General features: G+C 36.5%; 1 protein-coding gene across 2 annotated transcripts in view; it reads right to left on the reverse strand.

Moving 5' to 3' along the window:
* Window positions 1-22,217, reverse strand: part of LOC110454027 (kinesin heavy chain-like) — a 53,584-nt gene that overhangs the window by 7,625 nt on the left and 23,742 nt on the right. Inside the window, exons 4-22 of one of the 2 annotated variants that reach the window (XM_021503336.1) lie at window positions 19,265-19,369; window positions 18,847-18,895; window positions 17,290-17,345; window positions 16,843-16,930; window positions 16,288-16,412; window positions 15,513-15,617; window positions 14,857-15,005; window positions 14,469-14,617; window positions 13,829-14,016; window positions 12,433-12,708; window positions 11,333-11,482; window positions 10,544-10,853; window positions 9,921-10,107; window positions 9,397-9,559; window positions 8,666-8,791; window positions 6,927-7,043; window positions 5,678-5,814; window positions 886-965; window positions 224-334 (exon numbers count right to left, since the gene is read on the reverse strand). In XM_021503336.1, coding sequence (XP_021359011.1) covers window positions 231-334; window positions 886-965; window positions 5,678-5,814; window positions 6,927-7,043; window positions 8,666-8,791; window positions 9,397-9,559; window positions 9,921-10,107; window positions 10,544-10,853; window positions 11,333-11,482; window positions 12,433-12,708; window positions 13,829-14,016; window positions 14,469-14,617; window positions 14,857-15,005; window positions 15,513-15,617; window positions 16,288-16,412; window positions 16,843-16,930; window positions 17,290-17,345; window positions 18,847-18,895; window positions 19,265-19,369 — 2,664 coding nt within the window. In that variant the 3' untranslated portion in view covers window positions 224-230. The remainder of the gene's footprint in view (window positions 1-223; window positions 335-885; window positions 966-5,677; window positions 5,815-6,926; window positions 7,044-8,665; window positions 8,792-9,396; window positions 9,560-9,920; window positions 10,108-10,543; window positions 10,854-11,332; window positions 11,483-12,432; window positions 12,709-13,828; window positions 14,017-14,468; window positions 14,618-14,856; window positions 15,006-15,512; window positions 15,618-16,287; window positions 16,413-16,842; window positions 16,931-17,289; window positions 17,346-18,846; window positions 18,896-19,264; window positions 19,370-22,217) is intronic. The other variant, XM_021503337.1, reaches the window with a different exon arrangement.

Consider the following 22,217-nt stretch of genomic DNA (forward strand, 5'->3'; position numbering starts at 1 on the left):
ATGTACATATAGTCATGTTACTGTATCGTTGCAGCCCTGTTACAAAGTGAAACATAAGCAAATATTTTGGAGATATTATCTTTGTAATGAAATTTCTTTTTCAGATTACAGTAGAACACATCAACACTGACTCAACATATATCATATATTAACTATATATTGTTTCATGGTAAAAATGTGTGCACCATTACACCCCTAACATCAAAATAAGTTACCAACTTACCAGGCTTCTATGCGTGAGGCTCGGCTTTAGCCTGCACCACCATACCACCCCCGCGGATAGCTGCTTGAGAAGAAGAACCACCTGGTGGGTGTCCGGGGCGAATTGGTTTGGCTGAAATACAACAATACCTGGAGTTATATAAAGCTCATTTCATTGTGACTTTTTGGTAGGCCTAATTTTGTCTGAGAATTTGCAGTTAAAATATTTGGTATCATGCATTGAACATTTATTATAACAATACCTAAAGACATGGTAAGTTTGCCATCCTTCAAAGACACCTAGTGTCAGGGAATTGTTGTTCATAGTTATATAGACATCTGGGAACCTTTCATCAATTATAATTAGAAAACTTCTTTGAAATTTCTGTCTCCAAGTTCCAAAAAAATATATATGGATGGACACATGTGTGTGCCTCAACAACCAACAAACTTATACTCACCTATTGAAGCATCATGCATTGAATTTAAAATTTGCCCGCCTTCAAAACATCTAGTAATCTAACATTCATAGTGATAAAGATCTCTGGAAATTATTTAACACAATAAAAAAATGTCTCTTAAGTGTGAATTCTGTCTCCATAAACCAGAAAACAACATTTCTTCTAGTAATGTATATGAATGGATATTTTTGTGTCCCTAAGCACCCAACCAACTTAAACTCACCTATCTGAGCAGCGTGGCCCCGCCTAGCCAGGTTCTTCTGTCGGACAGCTTCTTTAATCCTGTCCACTTCATGCTGATATCTGTGATAAAAATTAGCCAATGAAAGTCAATGTTGGTATAAACCAATCATAGCCATGGTAACAACCCCATCCATAATTCCTACATAAAACCACTGAAAAATATAAAAAAAAAATGTGTTTAGTTATAAATGTTGATGGCATCTGAAAACTATCCTAGAAATGTTTCATGACAAGTATTTTGTAAATGATCGATAATGTTAATCATGATTTTTATGAATTTCAAGTTCTGTTTTATAACTTTTTATTAGTTGCAATTGATTTCTATTCCTACAGTATAATGCACTTATGTAGATTGTCAAACAAAAAGGTTGGTTTTTATATATTAGGTTATGTGTACAAACAATATCTACATATAAAAATCCTGATTTTCACTAGCTCACATCGACACTTTAATTTGAAAGCTTTTACAATGAAAGATCAGCTTTTATGAAACAATTTGTAATTATATTTAACAGTGGATTACATCAAGTCTATGTATCATACCAAATAATGTGAGTGACAGGATTTGAACATGTATTACAATAACAGAGTATAATTTTTACCAAAAACTTGTACGATAACCAAATGTGAGCTATTGGTATCCATAAAACATAGTGAAAATAGAGGAATTTTGGGTAATGACATTCAATAAAGGACAAAAACATAGGATCAACTCACAAAAATTTGTCATGAAACTTCTAAGATGATAAGACTGACACTAATGTATGCAAAATCATGCTTACAAAGCTGAAATAAAAACAGGCAAAGCTTCGGAACACCAGGCTGCTCTGGTCTACCTTTACAAGCACAGGGCTTGTATCATCTTAGCATAGTGACACAAGCCCCTGTAGCTGTGACGGGATCCTGACAGCGGACACTCCAGGCATGTCTAGATCTGTGCACTAAATTTGGAAACTGAAATCAGGTGAATCTAGAAATTTGATACATAAAACCTTCTACACATGATCACCACAGTGCTGATAGCCTCTAACTTTATACTACATCATATATAGATTTCCTCTCTTCTTTTTTTTTTTGGGGGGGGGTGGGGGCAAGCTTTCTGGGTTTTGTTGCTGGATCAGATTTGCAGGGGTTTGTTTTCCAGTTTCCAGGCATCACTGTTTGTATACATGATTTATATAATGGTCAGTGTCCTCACTCTGTCACTACAGTTTTGACAACCTCAAACTTTATACTCAATCACAATTTAATTTGGCAGGGAAAAGCCATCTGGTTTTGTTCCTGGAGCGAATATGGTTAGTTTCCACACATCACTGTTATATATATAATTAATAGTCAATGGTCCTAACTCTTGTTTTGCAAGGGTTACTCTACATTCGTGGAATAGGCTTTAGAGAGTGTGGTTATATCATGTAGAAGAGGCTATATATACAGACAAACACACAACATGACGGTGAGAAGAGGAGAGAGACACGGGCAGGAGATACTTTCAGGTAAGATGTAAGGCCACAGTGATGAGGACAGTCGCTGTCCAGGGTTGGAGGGAAGACCGGGATTAACCCGGTCTGTCGCCGTCCGTAAAAAGGCACTAGTTCCAGGCTCCGTGTGTCCTTAACATGTTGTCTCATACTGGCAATGAGAAAACACAAATTCTTCAACCTCAACTTTATATCTCACCACAATCTTCTCTCTCATCACCCTCCTCTATGCTTCTCCCTTCTCATCAACCTCTCATATACCTCACCTTCTCTGTTAGCACTGTTAAACTTATTGGTCAGGAACTGTTTGCTTATGAAATAGATAGATCTAATGGTCTGATATTATTCAGGTACTGGCTGTCAAGACCTACTAAAATTTTACAGACCCACAAGATTTACCCCAAAAAATTTTAGAGAAAAAAAAGAAAAATTAGTGGCACTGTTTCAAAAGAAAAGGCTCAAAGTCTGAAACAAGAGGCCCATGGGCCTTAAAGGTCACCTGATTTATGTAAAAACTGATGTTATCGATGTTGCCAAATAAAAAAGAAATCATTTTGTAACAAAAGTAACTTAAACTACATGTAATGCAAAAGTAGTGTGAAAGATCTGGGTAGTATATGAACTATGTACAAATAGTGGTTCTGTCGGTCAGCTGTATTTTGGTAAAGCATCTTAAGACCTTTCATAGATATGAAGAGTATTTGATTCTACCATATCTGGATCTTGAGAAGAAGATTGTTGAAATTTTAGTCAATTTGACCCTTTTTGGCCCGCCCCTCAGGCCCCTGGGGGCTGGGGATCATATAATTCACAATTTTGGTTGACCTTTGGCCATGGAAGGTTTCTGCAAAGTTTCATTGAAAATGGTTCAGGGTTTTGGAAAAGAAGTCGAAAATGTCAATTGTTTACGGACGCACGTCGGACGCTGGCGGACAAAAAGCGATCGCAATAGGCCACTTGAGACTTTGTCTCGGGTGACCTAATAAAATGCCTCTTTTAAAGTACAATATACTGGACTTTTACAGAACAAAGGCTGGTACATGTACAACTAGTGACTTTTGAGGATGGAATGATTAAGGCTAGCCTGGACAATGATTGGTCTTCTTGTGAAGAAGCCATGCCACAATTTGCTGCAGCCAAGCGTTTTTGTTACATGATAAAACTTATATCTGGTTTCTTTAAGGCAGTTCCCACAAATTGTCACCATAGCACAAACTCACAGAAACAAAGTGACCATGGCGCAACACACACAGACACAAAGTGACCATGGCGCAAAGCCATATACTAGGAATTGTCATTACATCAACAAACCAATTAAGTGCAAAGAAGCTAGCAAATGTTTAGATGAGGTGTTAATATGATGACCATGCATATGTTACATCTCCATATTGAGGATTGCTGTAAGCACAAGGTTTACTCCAGAAGCCATCAACATTTATAGACATTGGTTATTTCATTCAGATTACAGGAATGAAATGTCAACATTTCTGCCGTTCTGTAGACAAATATCTACATTTTCACATTTTTGTAGAAAAATTTGAACATATTTACATTACATTTTCCTCCGTCAACAAATGTCGACAAACCTTCACCTCTGTAGACATGAGTTAACCTTTCTACAAACAAACGTCAACAGATCTACATCTCTGTAGACATGAGTTAACCTTTCTCCAAACAAACGTCAACAGATCTACATCTCTGCAGACATGAGTTAACCTTTCTAAAAACAAACGTCAACAGATCTACATCTCTGGAGACATGTGTTAACCTTTCTATAAATGTCAACAGATCTACATCTCTTTAGACATGTGTTAACCTTTCTCCAAACAAACGTCAACAGATCTACATCTCTGGAGTCATGAGTTAACCTTTCTACAAATGTCAACAGATCTATATCTCTGTAGACATGTGTTAACCTTTCTACAGACAAATGTCAACAGATCTTCATCTCCGTAGACATGTGTTAACCTTTCTCCAAATGTCAACAGATCTACATCTCTGGAGTCATGAGTTAACCTTTCTACAACCGTCAACAGATCTTCATCTCTGAAGACATGTGTTAACCTTTCTAGATATGTCAACAGATCTACATCTCTGCAGACATGAGTTAACCTTTCTAAAAACAAACGTCAACAGATCTACATCTCTCTAGACATGAGTTAACCTTTCTAAAAACAAACGTCAACAGATCTACATCTCTCTAGACATGAGTTAACCTTTCTCCAAACAAACGTCAACAGATCTACATCTCTGGAGACATGTGTTAACCTTTCTACAAACATCAACAGATATTCATCTCTGTAGACATGTGTTAACCTTTCTAGAAATGTCAACAGATCTACATCTCTGTAGACATGTGTTAACCTTTCTACAAATGTCAACAGATCTTCACCTCTGTAGACATGTGTTAACCTCTCTACAAACATCAACAGATCTTCATCTCTGTAGACATGTGTTAACTTTTTTACAGACAAATGTCAACAGATCTTCACCTCTGTAGACATGTGTTAACCTTTCTACAAACATCAACAGATCTTCATCTCTGTAGACATGTGTTAACTTTTTTACAAACAAATGTCAACAGATCTTCACCTCTGTAGACATGTGTTAACCTTTCTACAAATGTCAACAGATCTTTACTTATGTAGACATGTGTTAACCTTTCTACAAACAAATGTCAACAGATCTTCATCTCTGTAAACATGTGTTAACCTTTCTACAAACAAACGTCAACAGATCTTCACCTCTGTAGACATGTGTTAACCTTTCTACAAACAAATGTCAACAGTCAATCGATACTTCTTTGGACAAATTTCAAAATACCTACACTTACAAACAAATGTCAACACTTACATAGATAAAACTGCAAATTAGCAGGTAAATTAGTATTTTTGAACAAAACAGTACTTGTGACCAGTCATAAACAATATTTCATAAGAAGTAAGAAATTAACCAACATTTACCAGGGGATACATGAAAAAAACATTTGTCTATCATTTCCCTTTGTAGAAGAGGTTACTCGGGGATATATAATAATACATTTGTCTATCATTTCCCTTTGTAGAAGAGGTTACTCGGGGAGTGACAAAAAGCAGATCACGATTCCAACCCGCAAGTTTCGAACTCAAGATGGACTCTTATAACTTCTGATATCAGTAATCTAGTTTTAGATGAATTTTTTGATAACCTGATAAACATCTTGCTTAAGTGAAGATGTATTCATATGTAGCAAGATGTGACTATGAATAGGCAAACATATACTAAACAATACATAGTCTGCGTGATGATTCTCACCGTTTACGATCACGCATGGCTCCTTCCTTTGCCTCCTTGAGAGCAGTCTCCAGAGACTTGACACGATCCATTGTTGCACGCAGCCTCTTCTCCAACTTTGGAAGTTCACAACGCAGGTCAGCGTTATCACGCACCAGCTAAAGGAATATGGTTATTTATCAAACATTGTTTCTACATTATCAAGATGTTTTAAGTTAAAAAATTTGGCTGTTTAGGAAATGTTCATTAACTTTCAAAATATATCATCAATATATAAATCTTGCAATATAATTTACAGAACATTTGTTTGCAATATCAATTACTTTATTACTAGTCAAGTGTTAGCCATACCGATTAAACATCAGTCTGATACACAAATACTTATTGACATATATTTAAGGGGCTTACATGACTGTCTTATACTAACATCATTCTGACATATACATGTCAGGGGCACACTCTTACTAAATATACACCGATATATACATCTGAGGGGCACACTCTTACCAATATATACATCTGAGGGGCACACTCTTACCATATTATACACTCATGACATATATATATCAGAGGGGCACTCTCTTACTTTATTATACACTGACATATACATCTGAGGGGCACACTCTTACTATATTATACACCGACATATACATCTGAGGGGCACACTCTTACTTGTTTTACACTAACATATACATCTGAGGGGCACACTTACTATATTATACATTGACATATACATATGAGGGGCACACTCTTACTATATTATACAGACATATACATCTGAGGGGCACACTTACTATATTTTACACTGACATACATCTGAGGGGCACACTTACTATATTATACACTGACATATACATCTGAGGGGCACACTCTTACTATATTTTACACTGACATATACATCTGAGGGGCACACTTACCCTATTATACACTGACATATACATATGAGGGGCACACTCTTACTATATTTTACACTGACATATACATATGAGGGGCACACTTACTATATTATACACTGATATATACATCTGAAGGGCACACTCTTACTATATTATACATTGACATATACATCTGAGGGGCACACTCTTACTATATTATACACTGACATATACATCTGAGGGGCACACTTACTATATTATACACTGATATATACATCTGAGGGGCACACTCTTACTATATTATACACTGACATATACATCTGAAGGGCATTAACATTTACTGTATTAAGACAAATTTTTCCATGTGAAATGTTGAAGACACCACATGTACCCACCTGTTTGTGGACTTTGGTGAGCTGTTCAAGGTTGTTCTCCAAGAAGGAGATCTTCTGTTTCTGGGCAGCATTGCCACCCACATCTTCGTCGTCCTCCTCATCCTTCCTATTGGCAGACTGTCAACACAACACATCCACATACAAATTTATAATTTAACATTAAATTAACTTCTTCAAAAGTTTTTAAACACAAATCGTAAGATTAAATGAATGTTATACTATCAATTCTAAATTTTAACGTTAATCAAACCACCTTTGAAAAGATATCATATTAATTGAATTGCTCAGAAATGTATCACTTGATCCATGAATTGCACAAAAACAGATCCGTCACTCTCGTAGCATTTTGTTTTAAATTCATTCAGTAAAGCACAATAGTATATACGCATGTATTTGTCAATGTTTTACTAAGTGAACAATCTGCAAAAGATTTTGTGAAAAAAGTATGACTTTGAAAATCAAATTCTTATAAAATTCAATCCATCAAAAATAGCATGCATTAGCTACTCAGAGTGGACAGAACCAAAACAGGAAATCATCTGGGAGAGGAATACAACAAACTAATTATATTTCTGTCTATTCAGCGACATCTTGTAACATGGTCACGATAAACCACTTATGGGTGTAGGACCATAATATCTTTGTTGATCTATGCATTTTCAGTGATTTCTGCTGTTGTAACAGCTAAGAAAGACATCGTCATTAATGTTTTTTCGGCTGGGACTCAAAGAAACTGCTGATTTTTTTTTTACACTAGAACTAATAGGGTTGATATTTTGTAAAGTTACAGTTTTTCTTGTGCATTCACGAAGGATAAGCCACTTTTCCTAGTTTGACAAAATAAAATAGGGTATAGGAGTGTATAAATCTATCTCAGCAAACTATGTATTTAAAAAAATAAAAGTCTTTTGAAAGGCCTCAAATATATCAGCAAATACATATATATTATTACTTTATAGTTCGAAATTTACCATACAAGAAAAAAAGAACCAATACTGACCAAATATGGAGGCATTAGCTGTACAGAAATGGAAACAAAAACTCAACATACATACAGACTTGGAAGTGGTATACAAACCACTACACAACTCATAAAAGCATGTTGAAAAGCAAAATATGAACCACTGAAAAAACTAAAGAAGCTCGTGAACAGAGATGTAACTCGGCAAGTTTACAGGTATATAAGGCCTCTCCCACGTATCTGGTTCAACCGGTTAGCCTGTTTTTAAAGGTTACATTTTCCAGTATAAATCCTGAAAGACCATTAAATGTTTAAATTACTAGGTCTAACCTTATTTCATAAATGAACAACTTTGGTCCAACCGGTTCAACTGTTTGGATTGCGATAAACGAACGCGGCCTTAGTTTCTGTACAACCTCTGTATCTGTTGTACCAGTAACTGATGTTAGTCACTTTTTCACATGTAAGGCTAATTTAAACAACAATCTATCTCAAAACTTATTGCCTTTTCTTGCTATGAAAAAAGAGAATGTATGTTCTGAGTGACGAGCGAATGACCCATACTGCAATTCTACACTATATTAAAAGGTATCAACCTTAACAACCTTGTTTAGATACCACAACATTTTGATGAAGATGCATTAAGAATCTGACAGTAGAATCCTAAAATGAGATGACTGTATTAAGATAGTGGGATACGAGTTGGAGTGTAGTGACGAGTTACATCTCTGTGGGAGGCACCAGACAACATCAAGGGGAGAACAAGCTAGGGGTGTACCTCGTCAATGAGGGAGTTCCAGCCTGACATCACAGTGTTGTTGTTTTTACCCACCTTCTTAACACGGCTCTGTAGGTCCTGTACGAACAGCTTCCTCAGGTTGTGTAGTGTCTGCAGCTCCTTGGCCTAGAACACAGACAGTAGAGTGAGCAGTTCTCTTAGATCTTTTCAGTACAATGTAATGATATACAGCATTAATAACTTAGATTACAGCATGTCAATCAATTCCAGTAAAAATAACAATGGGATAGCATATTCTTGTGAGAACAACACTGCATAAAATAAAGCTGTATATAGTAAGTATCATCAACATGACAAATCACTTACGACAAGCCATTTGTTTGTTTCACTCTGAAAGAATACTTTTAATAATGCTATCTCTAGTAATGTGATTCCACACATGGTTATTTTATATTTACACAGAAAGGTGATTCTATGCCCGGTTTTAAATTTGGATCTCCTCCCTGACCCCCCACCCCCACCCCCACCCCACCCCAAAAACAAGGCAAATCTAACACTTCATAAATCTGAAAACTGTACACAGGAATCAGTATCCTCTAGGAATAAGTAATCATACTATTACTTCAAACATTGAAGCTCAAGTGTGCAAAGACAACTGAACACTTTTCAGATATAGAAAAGCAGGAACAAGCACACTAAATAGAATTTATGTTGTATGCATACAAGTGACTTCCAGTTTGTATTATCTGACCCCAGCACTGGCCACATACCACAGTCTCCTCCAGACCCTTGAGGTCTTGTTTGGCCTGCTCACGGCGGTCAAGTTGTAAGGACAGTTCAGCCAGTTTGGCAGATTTTTCCGACTCTTCCTGTTTAAGCTTGTCATAATCTGACTGTAGCTTGTCAAGCGCCAGCACAAGCTTCTGGTTTGTACTGTAAATAAAAACATTGTGATAGATATTCCAAACAACTCTACTCATGAATATTCCTTTTTCTGTGACCTGTGAATGGCCCGATTTTAGTAAATTTATTACTGTAACAGTATATTCTCACATCACTGAAATTCCTTATTATCACATGTCTAAGGATTAATAAAGGTAATGTACGCAAGTTTTGACATGAATCATCAAATTTTATTTTCAAATAAAAATAGGACCACAAAGAAAAATTTAAAATATAGAGACTTCAAAATATTTGATGCAAATATCCAGAGTAACAAGATGAAACAACTTAGACTTGTACTATTTTCTACAATATCTCTAAAAGGCATCTACTGGAAGGGGAGATAACTTACTCCTTTAGGGACTCGATGAGAGTTTGTTTATCTGTGATCTCATCACGGAGAGAGTTAAGCTGCTTCTGGTGCTGGCCACGGTGCTTCTCCAGCTGTTTTTCCAGGGCATCTTTCATATCGTTAATGGTCTGGACCCTGTCTGACACTTCCTTCTCCTTCTGGGATGCTGTGCTTGATGCCATACGCTCTGTAACCAAAAATAAGATTGTAAGGTAATACCATTAAGGTTGTTTTTTTCATCAGATTGTAATTTTTCAATTTTTTTTTCTGCAAAAAATACAACCCACAAAATTTAGTTAACTGATCCATCCTTACTATAGCCCATTAGGCCAATGCCACTGACCCAAAATCTGTTAAAAAGGAAATTTTAAGAAATTGATCATCTCAGCAAATGTTTGAAAATGAGGGATCAAAATATGCAAGGATTTCATACATGCTAAACAAAATAATTAAAATATTGAATAAAAGTGAAATAATAAACGAAACAGAATGTAAAATCTCCATATTTTTTCAGATTCAGACCTAATCTTCAATTAATTAGATGCAGGTCCATTCCTGTAACTTTGAACTCAAATTGTAACCCACTATGTCTGGTATTGTGGCCTGATGCAGAGACACCATACCTGAAGCCTTAAGGGCTGTGTATTCATCATTGAGGGCATCCACTTGCTCCTCAAGCTGGCGTTTCTTGAGGTCCATGTCACGGATGGTCTCATTAAGTGAATTCATCTTGGCCTCGTGTTGTGTGATGAGGAGACGACAGTCAGAAAGTTCCTTCTCTGCCAAGTCAAGCTTCTTCTGGTTTTCACTGTGGTGGGTTTCCAACTGTTCGGTGCGAGTGACCAACGTCTTCACCTCCGACTTCATCTTACTGATGTACAGCCGAGCCACAGTGAACTCCTCCTCTAGTTTCTCCGACGACGTTATATTTGGCTGAACATATGACGGAGCATAATGTTAACATTTAGTACACACTGTTACCTTTTCCTGTCAAACATCTTTCTAAAGGGATTGTTTTATGTTATTTCATGTTATTTCATGTGTCCAACTGAAACTTTCCCTCCAAAGCGAGTAAGTTTGACTAGTTCTTTACATATAGCTCCTCCTATAGCTTATCATTATATTTTCAACAAATCTTGCTAAACTATTCATTTCTATAAACATCTTAAATTTGTATGAAAACATTGTATATGCTACTTCCTCAATCAGATTGTCAATATATATTTATGCACATTTAAATCATGGCTGTGACAACTAAAGCTTAATCCCTATACTTCCTTATCTGCCTATCAAGCATCAACGTGTAGACCACTTTTAAGTCATCAGATGCCAAATTTGTTGGGTTTTTTATGAGGAACTTGTTTTTAATTAATGATGATTTATTCCAATGAGCCGGTTTGGTTGCCTCATACCTTGGACTCTGCAGCATTTCCCCCGACAATAGTTCCAATGTCGCCTAGATCCTTCAGCAGACTTGCCATCATCTCTGCTACACGTTTCTTCTGGTGAAGTTGGGAGTCTCTCTGGCTATCCAGCTCCGTTTTGAGAGAGTTAACTTGGCTCTGAAAACACACAACTTATGTGTCAAGATATGACATCACAGAAATTTTAAGTAAAATCTTACTAAATAAAAGAGTAAGATTTTTACCTTTCTTTTTCAATTTATCCTTCAAGTCAACAATATGGCTATCTTTTGAGGGAAGTCACCATTTTACCTGCAGTAGTTATAATTATGGAAGTGATGAAACCTATAGCAGCTATGGCAGTGATGAAACCTGTAGCAGATATGGGAGTGATGAAACCTATATCAGCAACGGGAGTGATGAAACCTATATCAGCAACAGGAGTGATGAAACCTATAGCAGATACGGGAGTGATGAAACCTATAGCAGATATGGGAGTGAAGAAACCTATAGCAGATAAGGGAGTGATGAAACCTGTAGCAGATATGGGAATGATGAAACCTATAGCAGATATGGGAGTGATGAAACCTATAGCAGATACGGGAGTGATGAAACCTATAGCAGATACGGGAGTGATGAAACCTATAGCAGATATGGCAGTGATGAAACCTATATCAGCAACAGGAGTGATGAAACCAATAGCAGATACGGGAGTGATGAAACCTATAGCAGATACGGGAGTGATGAAACCTATAGCAGATATGGGAGTGATGAAACCTATAGCAGATATGGGAGTGAAGAAACCTATAGCAGATAAGGGAGTGATGAAACCTGTAGCAGATATGGGAATGTTGAAACCTATAGCAGATATGGGAGTGATGAACCCTATAGCAGATATGGGAGTGATGAAACCAATAGCAGATATGGAAATGATGAAACCTATATCAGCTATGGCAGTGATGAAACCTACATCAGCTATTGTAATGATGAAACCTCTAGCAGACATTGTAATGATGAAACCTATAGCAGATATTGTAATGATGAAACCTATAGCAGATATGGGAGTGATGAAACCTATAGCAGATATGGCAGACATAACCTATTCTGACCTGGTTAGTGCCCATCTCCTCCAGCAGAGTCTCGTACTCCTTGGACTTGAGTTCTACCTCCTGTGACTTCTGGTCGTAGTTCATGGCCAACTCCTCCAGGGCTTGCAGTACTTCCTTTACCTCATCCTTGGCCGAGTCGTTGTCGGTCTGGATGCGTGACATGTCTATCTGTAACACATCAAGGTCACGCTTGCCCTGGGCTATCAACTCTTCCTGTTCCAGCATCTGTTCCTTCAGCCTTTCAATCAACTGGGACTGGTTGTTGATCTCGTCATCCTGTAAAAAACATAAAACTATCAGCCTGCAATGAACCACTTCTCTCTGAGAGATATATCTGCAACATTGTAACAAGTGATAGACCTCATTAAATTTCTGATGTAGTTAAGTTGTTAATTCCCTACCCTATTGTTTCTCTTGTGTGACCTACCTTATTGACTAGTTGCTGGTAGTTTAGAGCTGGCTGTTAATTCCCTATCCTATTGTTTATCTTGTGTGACCTACCTTATTGACTAGTTGCTGGTAGTTTCGAGCTGGTTGTTAATTCCCTATCCTATTGTTTATCTTGTGTGACCTACCTTATTGACTAGTTGCTGGTAGTTTCGAACTGGTCGTTAATTCTCTACTCTATTGTTTATCTTGTGTGTGACCTACCTTATTGTCTAGTTGCTGGTAATTTAGAGCTGGCCGGTAATTCCCTATTCTTTTGTTTATCTTGTGTGACCTACCTTATTGACTAGTTGCTGGTAGTTTCCAGCTGGTTGTTAATTCTCTACCCTATTGTTTATCTTGTGTGACCTACCTCATCGTCTAGTTGCTGGTAGTTTCGAGCTGGCTGTTAATTCCCTATCCTATTGTTTATCTTGTGTGACCTACCTCATCGTCTAGTTGCTGGTAGTTTCAAGCTGGTTGTTAATTCTCTACCCTATTGTTTATCTTGTGTGACCTACCTTATCGACTAGTTGCTGGTAGAGTTTCGAGCTGGTTGTTAATTCTCTACCCTATTGTTTATCTTGTGTAACCTACCTCATCGTCTAGTTGCTGGTAGTTTAGAGCTGGCTGTTAATTCCCTACCCTATTGTTATCTTGTGTGACCTACCTTATCGCCTAGTTGCTGGTAGTTTCGAGCTGGTTGGTAATTTCCTACCCTATTGTTTATCTTCTGTGACCTACCTTATCGTCTAGTTGCTGGTAGTTTCGAACTGGTTGTTAATTCTCTACTCTATTGTTTATCTTGTGTGTGACCTACCTTATCGACTAGTTGCTGGTAGTTTCGAGCTGGTTGTTAATTCCCTATCCTATTGTTTATTATGTGTGACCTACCTTATTGACTCGTTGCTGGTAGTTTCAAGCTGGTTGTTAATTCTCTACCCTATTGTTTATCTTGTGTGTAACCTACCTTATCGTCTAGTTGCTGGTAGAGTTTAAGGCGCTCAGCCTCAACCTGAACCTTATCAGCTCCCAGGGCACTGGAGGACATCAGTTTGGCAGCAATGTCATTCTTTGGGGCAGTGCCTGTCTCTGCCTCCTGGAGAGAAGTTGTACTGGCCTTCATGTCAAACTGTTCATCCTGGGACACATGCTGGCCTGCATCACAAAATATTGATCTCAGTCTACATACAGTGTCCATCTATTACCTAAATATCTACCATGTGGATCTAGTATACTGGTTAAGGATTGTTTTGAAAATCTGATTATCTAGGTCAACAGCTATTCTAGACAATAACAGCTATCATTAACAACTTCAAAATGGCCAGGATAAATACAGCATAATAAATATAAAATACCAGAAGCCTACTTATCGTACTTGGTATATGTCAACAGTATTGCCTTTATACCATACTTAAAATGTTTGAACCCTTTCATCGCTATAGACAATAATGGACTTATTGAGATCAAGGCATAGTAGAGTCTACTAAAGTTACATAGAGATGAAAGGGTTAAACATTAGATATATTACCTGACTGTATGCTAGGAAGTCCTGTAAAATTATACCTCGCATATAACCTGGCCATTTCATCCCTGGTTGTGTAACTTACCTGAGCGCCACATCTGTAGCTCGGCTTCAAACTTGGCAAGGACACCCTTAAGTCTGGCGTTCCTCTCCTTTTCTTTCTCATACCTCCTCTTCCATTCCTCCGCAGTCAACTCCTCGTTCACCATCACAACGTTCTTGATCGTCTTTGCTCTGAATGAAAAAGTCATATGCATAAAATTTTCCACCTCCTTCCAATTTCCTTTTTTCTCTTTTTTTCTCAATTCATAAAATCCGTTACCCACATTTGATATCTTGGACATCAGATTACTATCCCAATGGTAATGCCAACATTACGTTTTAAACCAATTTAGGACATTTTTACTGCTGCGTGTTAAGCTTAAGCACAAACATTGAAATTAAATTTAGGCTATAGCAAAAATAAAACTTACCTCTGACCAAACAGAAGTGTGGTTTTGGTTTCCGTCTCGTTGTAAGAAGCGGGTGAACAACAGATAATAACTGTGGTACGAGCGTTACCTCCCAAACTCTCCTGAAGAATCCTAGTCAGTTTACTGTCACGGTACGGCACATGGGTTTTCTGTACAAACCAATCCATACATACAATCACAGACAATAAACAGATCACAGCAATCTACTGAGGACAGAAATTATACAGCAACTACTGATAATATGCTACTTATTTAGATATAAATATCTGTTCCAGAAAATCTCTTATTTTATCATATAAATTTGAAAAATCACTCATTCCGAGATATTTATTTTGTGATCGTATTTTTTTAAATGGGTCAATAAAAACATTAAAACAGCTGTTACTCCTAAAAGACCAATTACAACAATCTTACACCTGGCAATAAATTAATTGTTTTAGAGAATCTTACACCTGGCAATAAATTAATTGTTTTAGTGAAATCTTACACCTGGCAATAAATTAATTGTTTTAGTGAAATCATACACCTGGCAATAAATTAATTGTTTTAACTGTCAGTTTTTTTGTTTTTTTTAAATTAATACTTTTAAATCATTTTTGTTCTTGACGAGTTAGGAAGGATTTAAATAGCTATTTTTTTTGTTTACTAGCACTGACCTGTTCATCAGCAAGGGCAGCGATGACATTTCCCAGAGCTGACAGAGACTTATTGATGTTCTTGGCTTCGTCGAGTACTGCTCCCTCAGCTCCAGTCTTACTCACCTGTAAATCCATCATAGAACTTTACATCACTCAGTTTGGTTTTATTGGGTTTAGCGTCACTTTAACACCTAAGGTCATTTAAGGATGTGCCTTTGTGTATATAATGTATGGTTGTTGAAGGTTGTATTTGCCTCCTCGCAATACTGTGGATCTAATGCCGACTTTCGAGTGCACCTTACTGAAATACCATGCGTAAAGCACCCAGCCAGTATTCCAACCCGTCACATTACACTGACAATGGGTTTACAATCACATGGTCATAAGAACACTTATAATTAACAAAATATTGAATGTAACAAGTTAACATTATCAGCCCTATATCAATGACATTTAATAAAATTTCTTACTTTCTTTCAACCTAAAGTTATTTTTTAATATCATCTTGAATAAATTCTTAAATTAAAATAATTTTGGTAATAAAACATTGAAAGACAGTTATTCAACAAAACATTCAACAAAAGGTATTCTCAATGCAACAAAATATTCCGTGTGTTACTGGTTACTTACTCTCTCACTGTCAGCTTGATCTACTTCGAAGTTTACCATTTATGTTGTTTCTGGTTCTGTGTACACATTCTTGTTTCTTATACCTTCTCAATACCAGCAACATCTACTTAATATTACTTGTCACAAAGCTGTTTCAGGTCCTCTAGAAGTTCTTGTTGCTTACCTTCTCACTACCAGCAAGATCTACTAGATATAGTTTGCCATTAAGTTGTTTCTGGTTCTCTAAATGTTCTTGTTTTACATTGATCAGGAACACACTGTGGCTTCTTGAGCTGTGTTCGTTCATATCTGAAACCAGGAACATTTCAGTTTAAAATACGAAAGTGGCCACAGAATAAACTAGTACCACCAACGTCTTTAATAATGTGACAACACTCTTGTCCATAAGCCAACATCCATACCTGAGGTACTGATCATTCTGTTAAATTTTCTTTAACTTTCAAAGTCATTTTTAAATCAGTGTCAATAACATGTAACAGTTTCATATCACTGGGGTACCTTTTTTTCAAAAGATAAAAATTCACAAAGGACTATGTATGGTTTGCTTGCATTTACATTAACATAGCAAAAAGCCTTACAAAGAACAGAAAATAGCAGTTTGCAAATCATGTTCGACAGAATATGAGACTTTTACGATGCTTACTTATATTACACACCACATACCACAGAGTATAGATAGTCTGATTTAACAAAGCTCTACAACAAAAGGATGACGTACTTGTCACAGCTACGTGTCGGTTTGATTTGCCCTCGTCGATGGCCTCCATCACCTCGTCAGGACTCGACACAAACCTTTCTGTCGCACCCTGTCACACAAAATATACTCTGTAAACATCCTGTCTCCCTCAAAATCATGTACTATAAAACTTTCTGGATACTGATTGTCGTATCATCCAGTGTAAGTTCTGAGCATCACTGTTAACTTTCATACTCTTATTGAAAAGTAAATATTTAAAATATTTCGCAGTAAAACACAAAAAGAAAAAAATCTTTTCGTTAATATGCTTGTTCGCAATTCCTGTTTTAATTGCCAAATTACTGATCCACTATTTTTCGGACAAAGAAAGATGTCTCTGCTTCTGATAAGATTTTTTTATCACACATTACCATGTACAATAAATTCTAAGTCTTTTTGTCAGCCTGAGCACTCCGGAAAAGTACTGACCTTGACAAAGGGCACTCTGTTCTTATCTTCATGTACAGCCAAGTTGGTCTTAGAAACTGTAGGAATAAATGTTGTCTTTATTATTCTGCTTTATATCACTTATCAACAGAAAACATGATATTAAGGTCATAGGAGTGTATTGATAATAGGAAGTAGGAAGTACATCCCTTGTTGAAAATCCAATGTAAGGAGACAGTATCACAATTTCTGCATATTCTAATGTTTAATATTAAACTGATGAATATTGTATGTTTATTATTGACAGAACAGTGTGTTCTCTAAATATTAAAGTATTTCAAAGCAATGCAGGAATTAATTCAGTTTTTTTTTTTATCAATGAGCTACATGTATCCATTTTTCTGTACTTCAGGAAACCGGCTACCTATTTCAATACTGTGAAGTTTTTCAAGGAAGATAACTCTTACCTGCAATTACTATGTGCATATGGTTTTATTATAAAATGTCAATTTTTAATCGTTTATAGATAAAAAAAAAAATGAAATAATTTCAGCATTTATTAAATTGATATACATTAATGCAATACTAATCTATGGTAGTATCATTTTTATTAACATTATTTTGCAAAAAATTGTGTCTTGTGTCTTTCATTTTTTTTTCAAAAGTCACTTCTTTTTACATAAATTTCCATTTAAATTCCTTAAAATTCTGACAACCTATATTTTTTTTGTGGCAGAACATTTTCTTTCCTTCAAAGCAATATAACTACAAAACTTGAAGAAATTCTACTGAGAAATGGCAACACAATCCTATTACCTTAAAGGAAATGTGATATTAAAAGGTGTTTTTCTTACATTTTTTCAGATGTCAAAATCCCAAGTGATGTATAATTTGAAGCCCAAATGATAGTAATTTTGGTACATAACTATAATCCAACTTTATCTTTGTGTACAAGTTTTATGCTACTTACACATCTGATAATTTGCCATATTACATATCAATTATCAGCTATAGGGGAGTCATGATACGCCTATACAGTGTCATGATATATATACAATTGTATTGTAATTTAGGTGGAATGTACTGTGATATAGACATACATATCATGTATATTGTCTTAGAATTTAGGCTTTACACAACAAAGACGACAGATCTATGAGATACAGAAATTATATATTTTTAGTGTTCAATAACATGAAATAAATATATGAAATAGGTAAAATATTAAAGGAAGACAAGTTATTTCACAGAGGAGTTTTCTCTGACTACTATACTTATCATTGAATTAAATTCATCACAGCAAATAACTTAAAAGACAACTTGATCTATGAAGTAAATAATTCCCAAAGACATACAGTATAGTATAATAAGTCATCAGCTGTTTTTGATGTCCAGAAATGAGCTTTGAATTATATTTCATTTGAACAGGTCTTTCCATTTATAGGGCCTTCATACACTACCGTTCACCAAGACAAACTTAATATTTATATTTATGCCAGGATTACCAGTCTTTTTAAAAATAATCAATGCAAAAATTCAGTTTATATTTGACAAAACGTTCAGATAGATTAATTACTCCACCAGTATGTCGCTACTTACTATCCAACAGATCGCGAACCTTGTCCATGTAAATCTCATAGTATGACACCTGTAATTTATAATGTTAATAAGTAAGTTCACAAGTAGACAAGCTGACATCTAATCTTAATTTTCAACAAGAATTTCATGAATTCACATTACAAATTTTACATACAGTGGTCTGGTGACTGTGATATGTCAATGGAAACAATTTTTGTGGACTAGTTTTTAAGAGATTTAAGTAAATTACTATCTCTTCTTATATCTACTGGACATCTATTTCCAAATTCACTTTTAATTATATATTAAGTAAATCTTGCAGACATTTATTAACAGCTAAGTTATTACAAGATTAATAATAAATGTCTATAATCTTTTGAGGCAACTTTTTGGGTTTTAGATTTTCATCACAAGCACAATGAACTTGCTGGCGAGTTACCTTGATGTGGAACTCGAGATTCTCGTCCATGCCATAGATGTAGTTAAATATGTCCTGTACAATCCTCGGAATGATCCCCTGCATGTGGTTATCCCCAATGACTCCCTATAACACAAAGGACAAGTTATAGATACATTGTATAACATTGTAGATAAATTGTATATACATGTACATTGTATAACATTGAAGATATACTGTATAACATTGTAGACATATTGTATTACATTGTAGATATATTGTATATCATTGTAGATACATTGTATAACATTTTAGATATATCGTATAACACTAGATACATTGTATAACCAGTTAAACATACATATAGTACATAAGTTATTAACGTAACATTGTATAACAAGCTATACATACATTGCATTACTCAACTACATCAAATAACAAGTTAGAAATGTTGTAACACAAGTAAAAGAAAAAAATAATTATAAAATAATAGAGAAAGTCAGAATGACATGTATGCTTAGGAAAATAAGTCTCTCATAAAATAACTTGTGACTATTATGATGTGTATGCTTAGGAAAAGAAGTCTTTTATAAAATAAGCGTGTGTTTTGATGTTTATATGTGTACTGATGTGTACCGTGAACACTACCAGCCAACATAACTTGTGACTATTATGATGTGTATGCTTAGGAAAATAAGTCTCTCATAAAATAACTTGTGACTATTATGAAGTGTATGCTTAGGAAAATAAGTCTCTCATAAAATATCTTGTGTCTATTATGATGTGTATGCTTAGGAAAATAAGTCTCTCATAAAATAACTTGTGACTATTATGAAGTGTATGCTTAGGAAAATAAGTCTCTCATAAAATAGCTTGTGACTATTATGATGTGTATGCTTAGGAAAAGAAGTCTTTTATAAAATAAGCGTGTGTTTTGATGTTTATATGTGTACTGATTTGTACCGTGAACACTCCCAGCCAACAGACCAGTCCACCATTGTGATGGTATATGTATACTGATGTGTACCGTGAACACTACCGGCCAACAGACCAGACCACCATTGTGATTGTATATGTGTACTGATGTGTATGGTGAACACAACCAGCCAACAGACCAGCCCACCATTGTGATGGTGTATGTGTACTGATGTGTACCGTGAACACAACCAGCCAACAGACCAGACCATCATTGTGATGGTATATGTGTACTGATGTGTACCGTTAACACTACCAGCCAACAGACCAGACCAGCATTGTGATGGTATATGTGTACTGATGTGTATGGTAAACACTACCAGCCAACAGACCAGACCACTATTGTGATGGTATATGTGTACTGATGTGTACGGTGAACACTACCAGCCAACAGACCAGACCACTATTGTGATGGTATATGTGTACTGATGTGTACCGTCAACACTACCAGCCAACAGACCAGACCAGCATTGTGATGGTATATGTGTACTGATGTGTACCGTCAACACTACCAGCCAACAGACCAGACCAGCATTGTGATGGTATATGTGTACTGATGTGTATGGTAAACACTACCAGCCAACAGACCAGACCACTATTGTGATGGTATATGTGTACTGATGTGTACCGTCAACACTACCAGCCAACAGACCAGACCACTATTGTGATGGTATATGTGTACTGATGTGTACTGTGAAAACAGCTACCAGACAACAGACCAGACCACCATTGTGATGGTATATGTGTACTGATGTGTTTGGTAAACACAGCTACCAGCCAACAGACCAGACCACCATTGTGATGGTATATGTGTACTGATGTGTACCGTGAACACTACCAGCCAACAGGCCAGACCACCATTGTGATGTGTACCGTGAACACTACCAGCCAACAGACCAGACCACCATTGGGATAGTATATGTGTACTGATGTGTACCGTGAACACTACCAGCCAACAGACCAGACCACCATTGGGATAGTATATGTGTACTGATGTGTACCGTGAACACAGCTACCAGCCAACAGACCAGTCCACCATTGTGATGGTATATGTGTACTGATGTGTACCGTGAACACAACCAGCCAACAGACCAGACCATCATTGTGATGGTATATGTGTACTGATGTGTACCGTGAACACTACCAGCCAACAGACCAGGCTACCATCGTGATGGCATATGTGTACTGATGTGTACCGTGAACACTACCAGCCAACAGACCAGGCTACCATCGTGATGGTATATGTGTACTGATGTGTACCGTGAACACTACCAGCCAACAGACCAGACCATCATTGTGATGGTATATGTGTACTGATGTGTACCGTAAACACTACCAGCCAACAGACCAGGCCACCATTGTGATGGTATATTTGGACTGATGTGTACCGTGAACACTACCAGCCAACAGACCAGGACACCATTGTGATGGTATATGTGTACTGATGTGTACCGTGAACACTATCAGCCAACAGACCAGACCATCATTGTGATGGTATATGTGTACTTATGTGTATGGTGAACACCACCAGCCAACAGACCAGGCCACCATTGTGATGGTATATGTGTACTGATGTGTATGGTGAACACCACCAGCCAACAGACCAGGCCACCATTGTGATGGTATATTGTGTAAGGCTACAACCTATTGATTTCCTACATTGTGTAGCCATGATCAGGTTGATACAGTAACAGATCGGTTATCTAGTGAAGACTTTTGTTGTAGAAACCACTGTTAAATATGCTGACAGAGGAAAGCCCTCTACACATACTGATAGTTATAACTACACGACAGCCTCGGTTCGTGTCCATGTCGGGTACAAACAGCTCCGTCCTTTCCTAGATATAAGCCAACCCTCCCCATCTCCTATGATAAAGTTTCACAGTCTAAATTCAAATATTTTCCTTCATAACTGATATTTTAAATTAGAACTCTTGAAATATTGAATATCAATATCCAGCAGTAAAAAAATACATGTTTTTGTTTTACTCTGATTAGCAAATTCTTTCTATAATTCGAA

The sequence above is a fragment of the Mizuhopecten yessoensis genome, unplaced genomic scaffold, assembly GCF_002113885.1.
Source record: "Mizuhopecten yessoensis strain PY_sf001 unplaced genomic scaffold, ASM211388v2 scaffold7635, whole genome shotgun sequence".
Classification (NCBI taxonomy): Eukaryota; Metazoa; Mollusca; class Bivalvia; order Pectinida; family Pectinidae; genus Mizuhopecten; species Mizuhopecten yessoensis.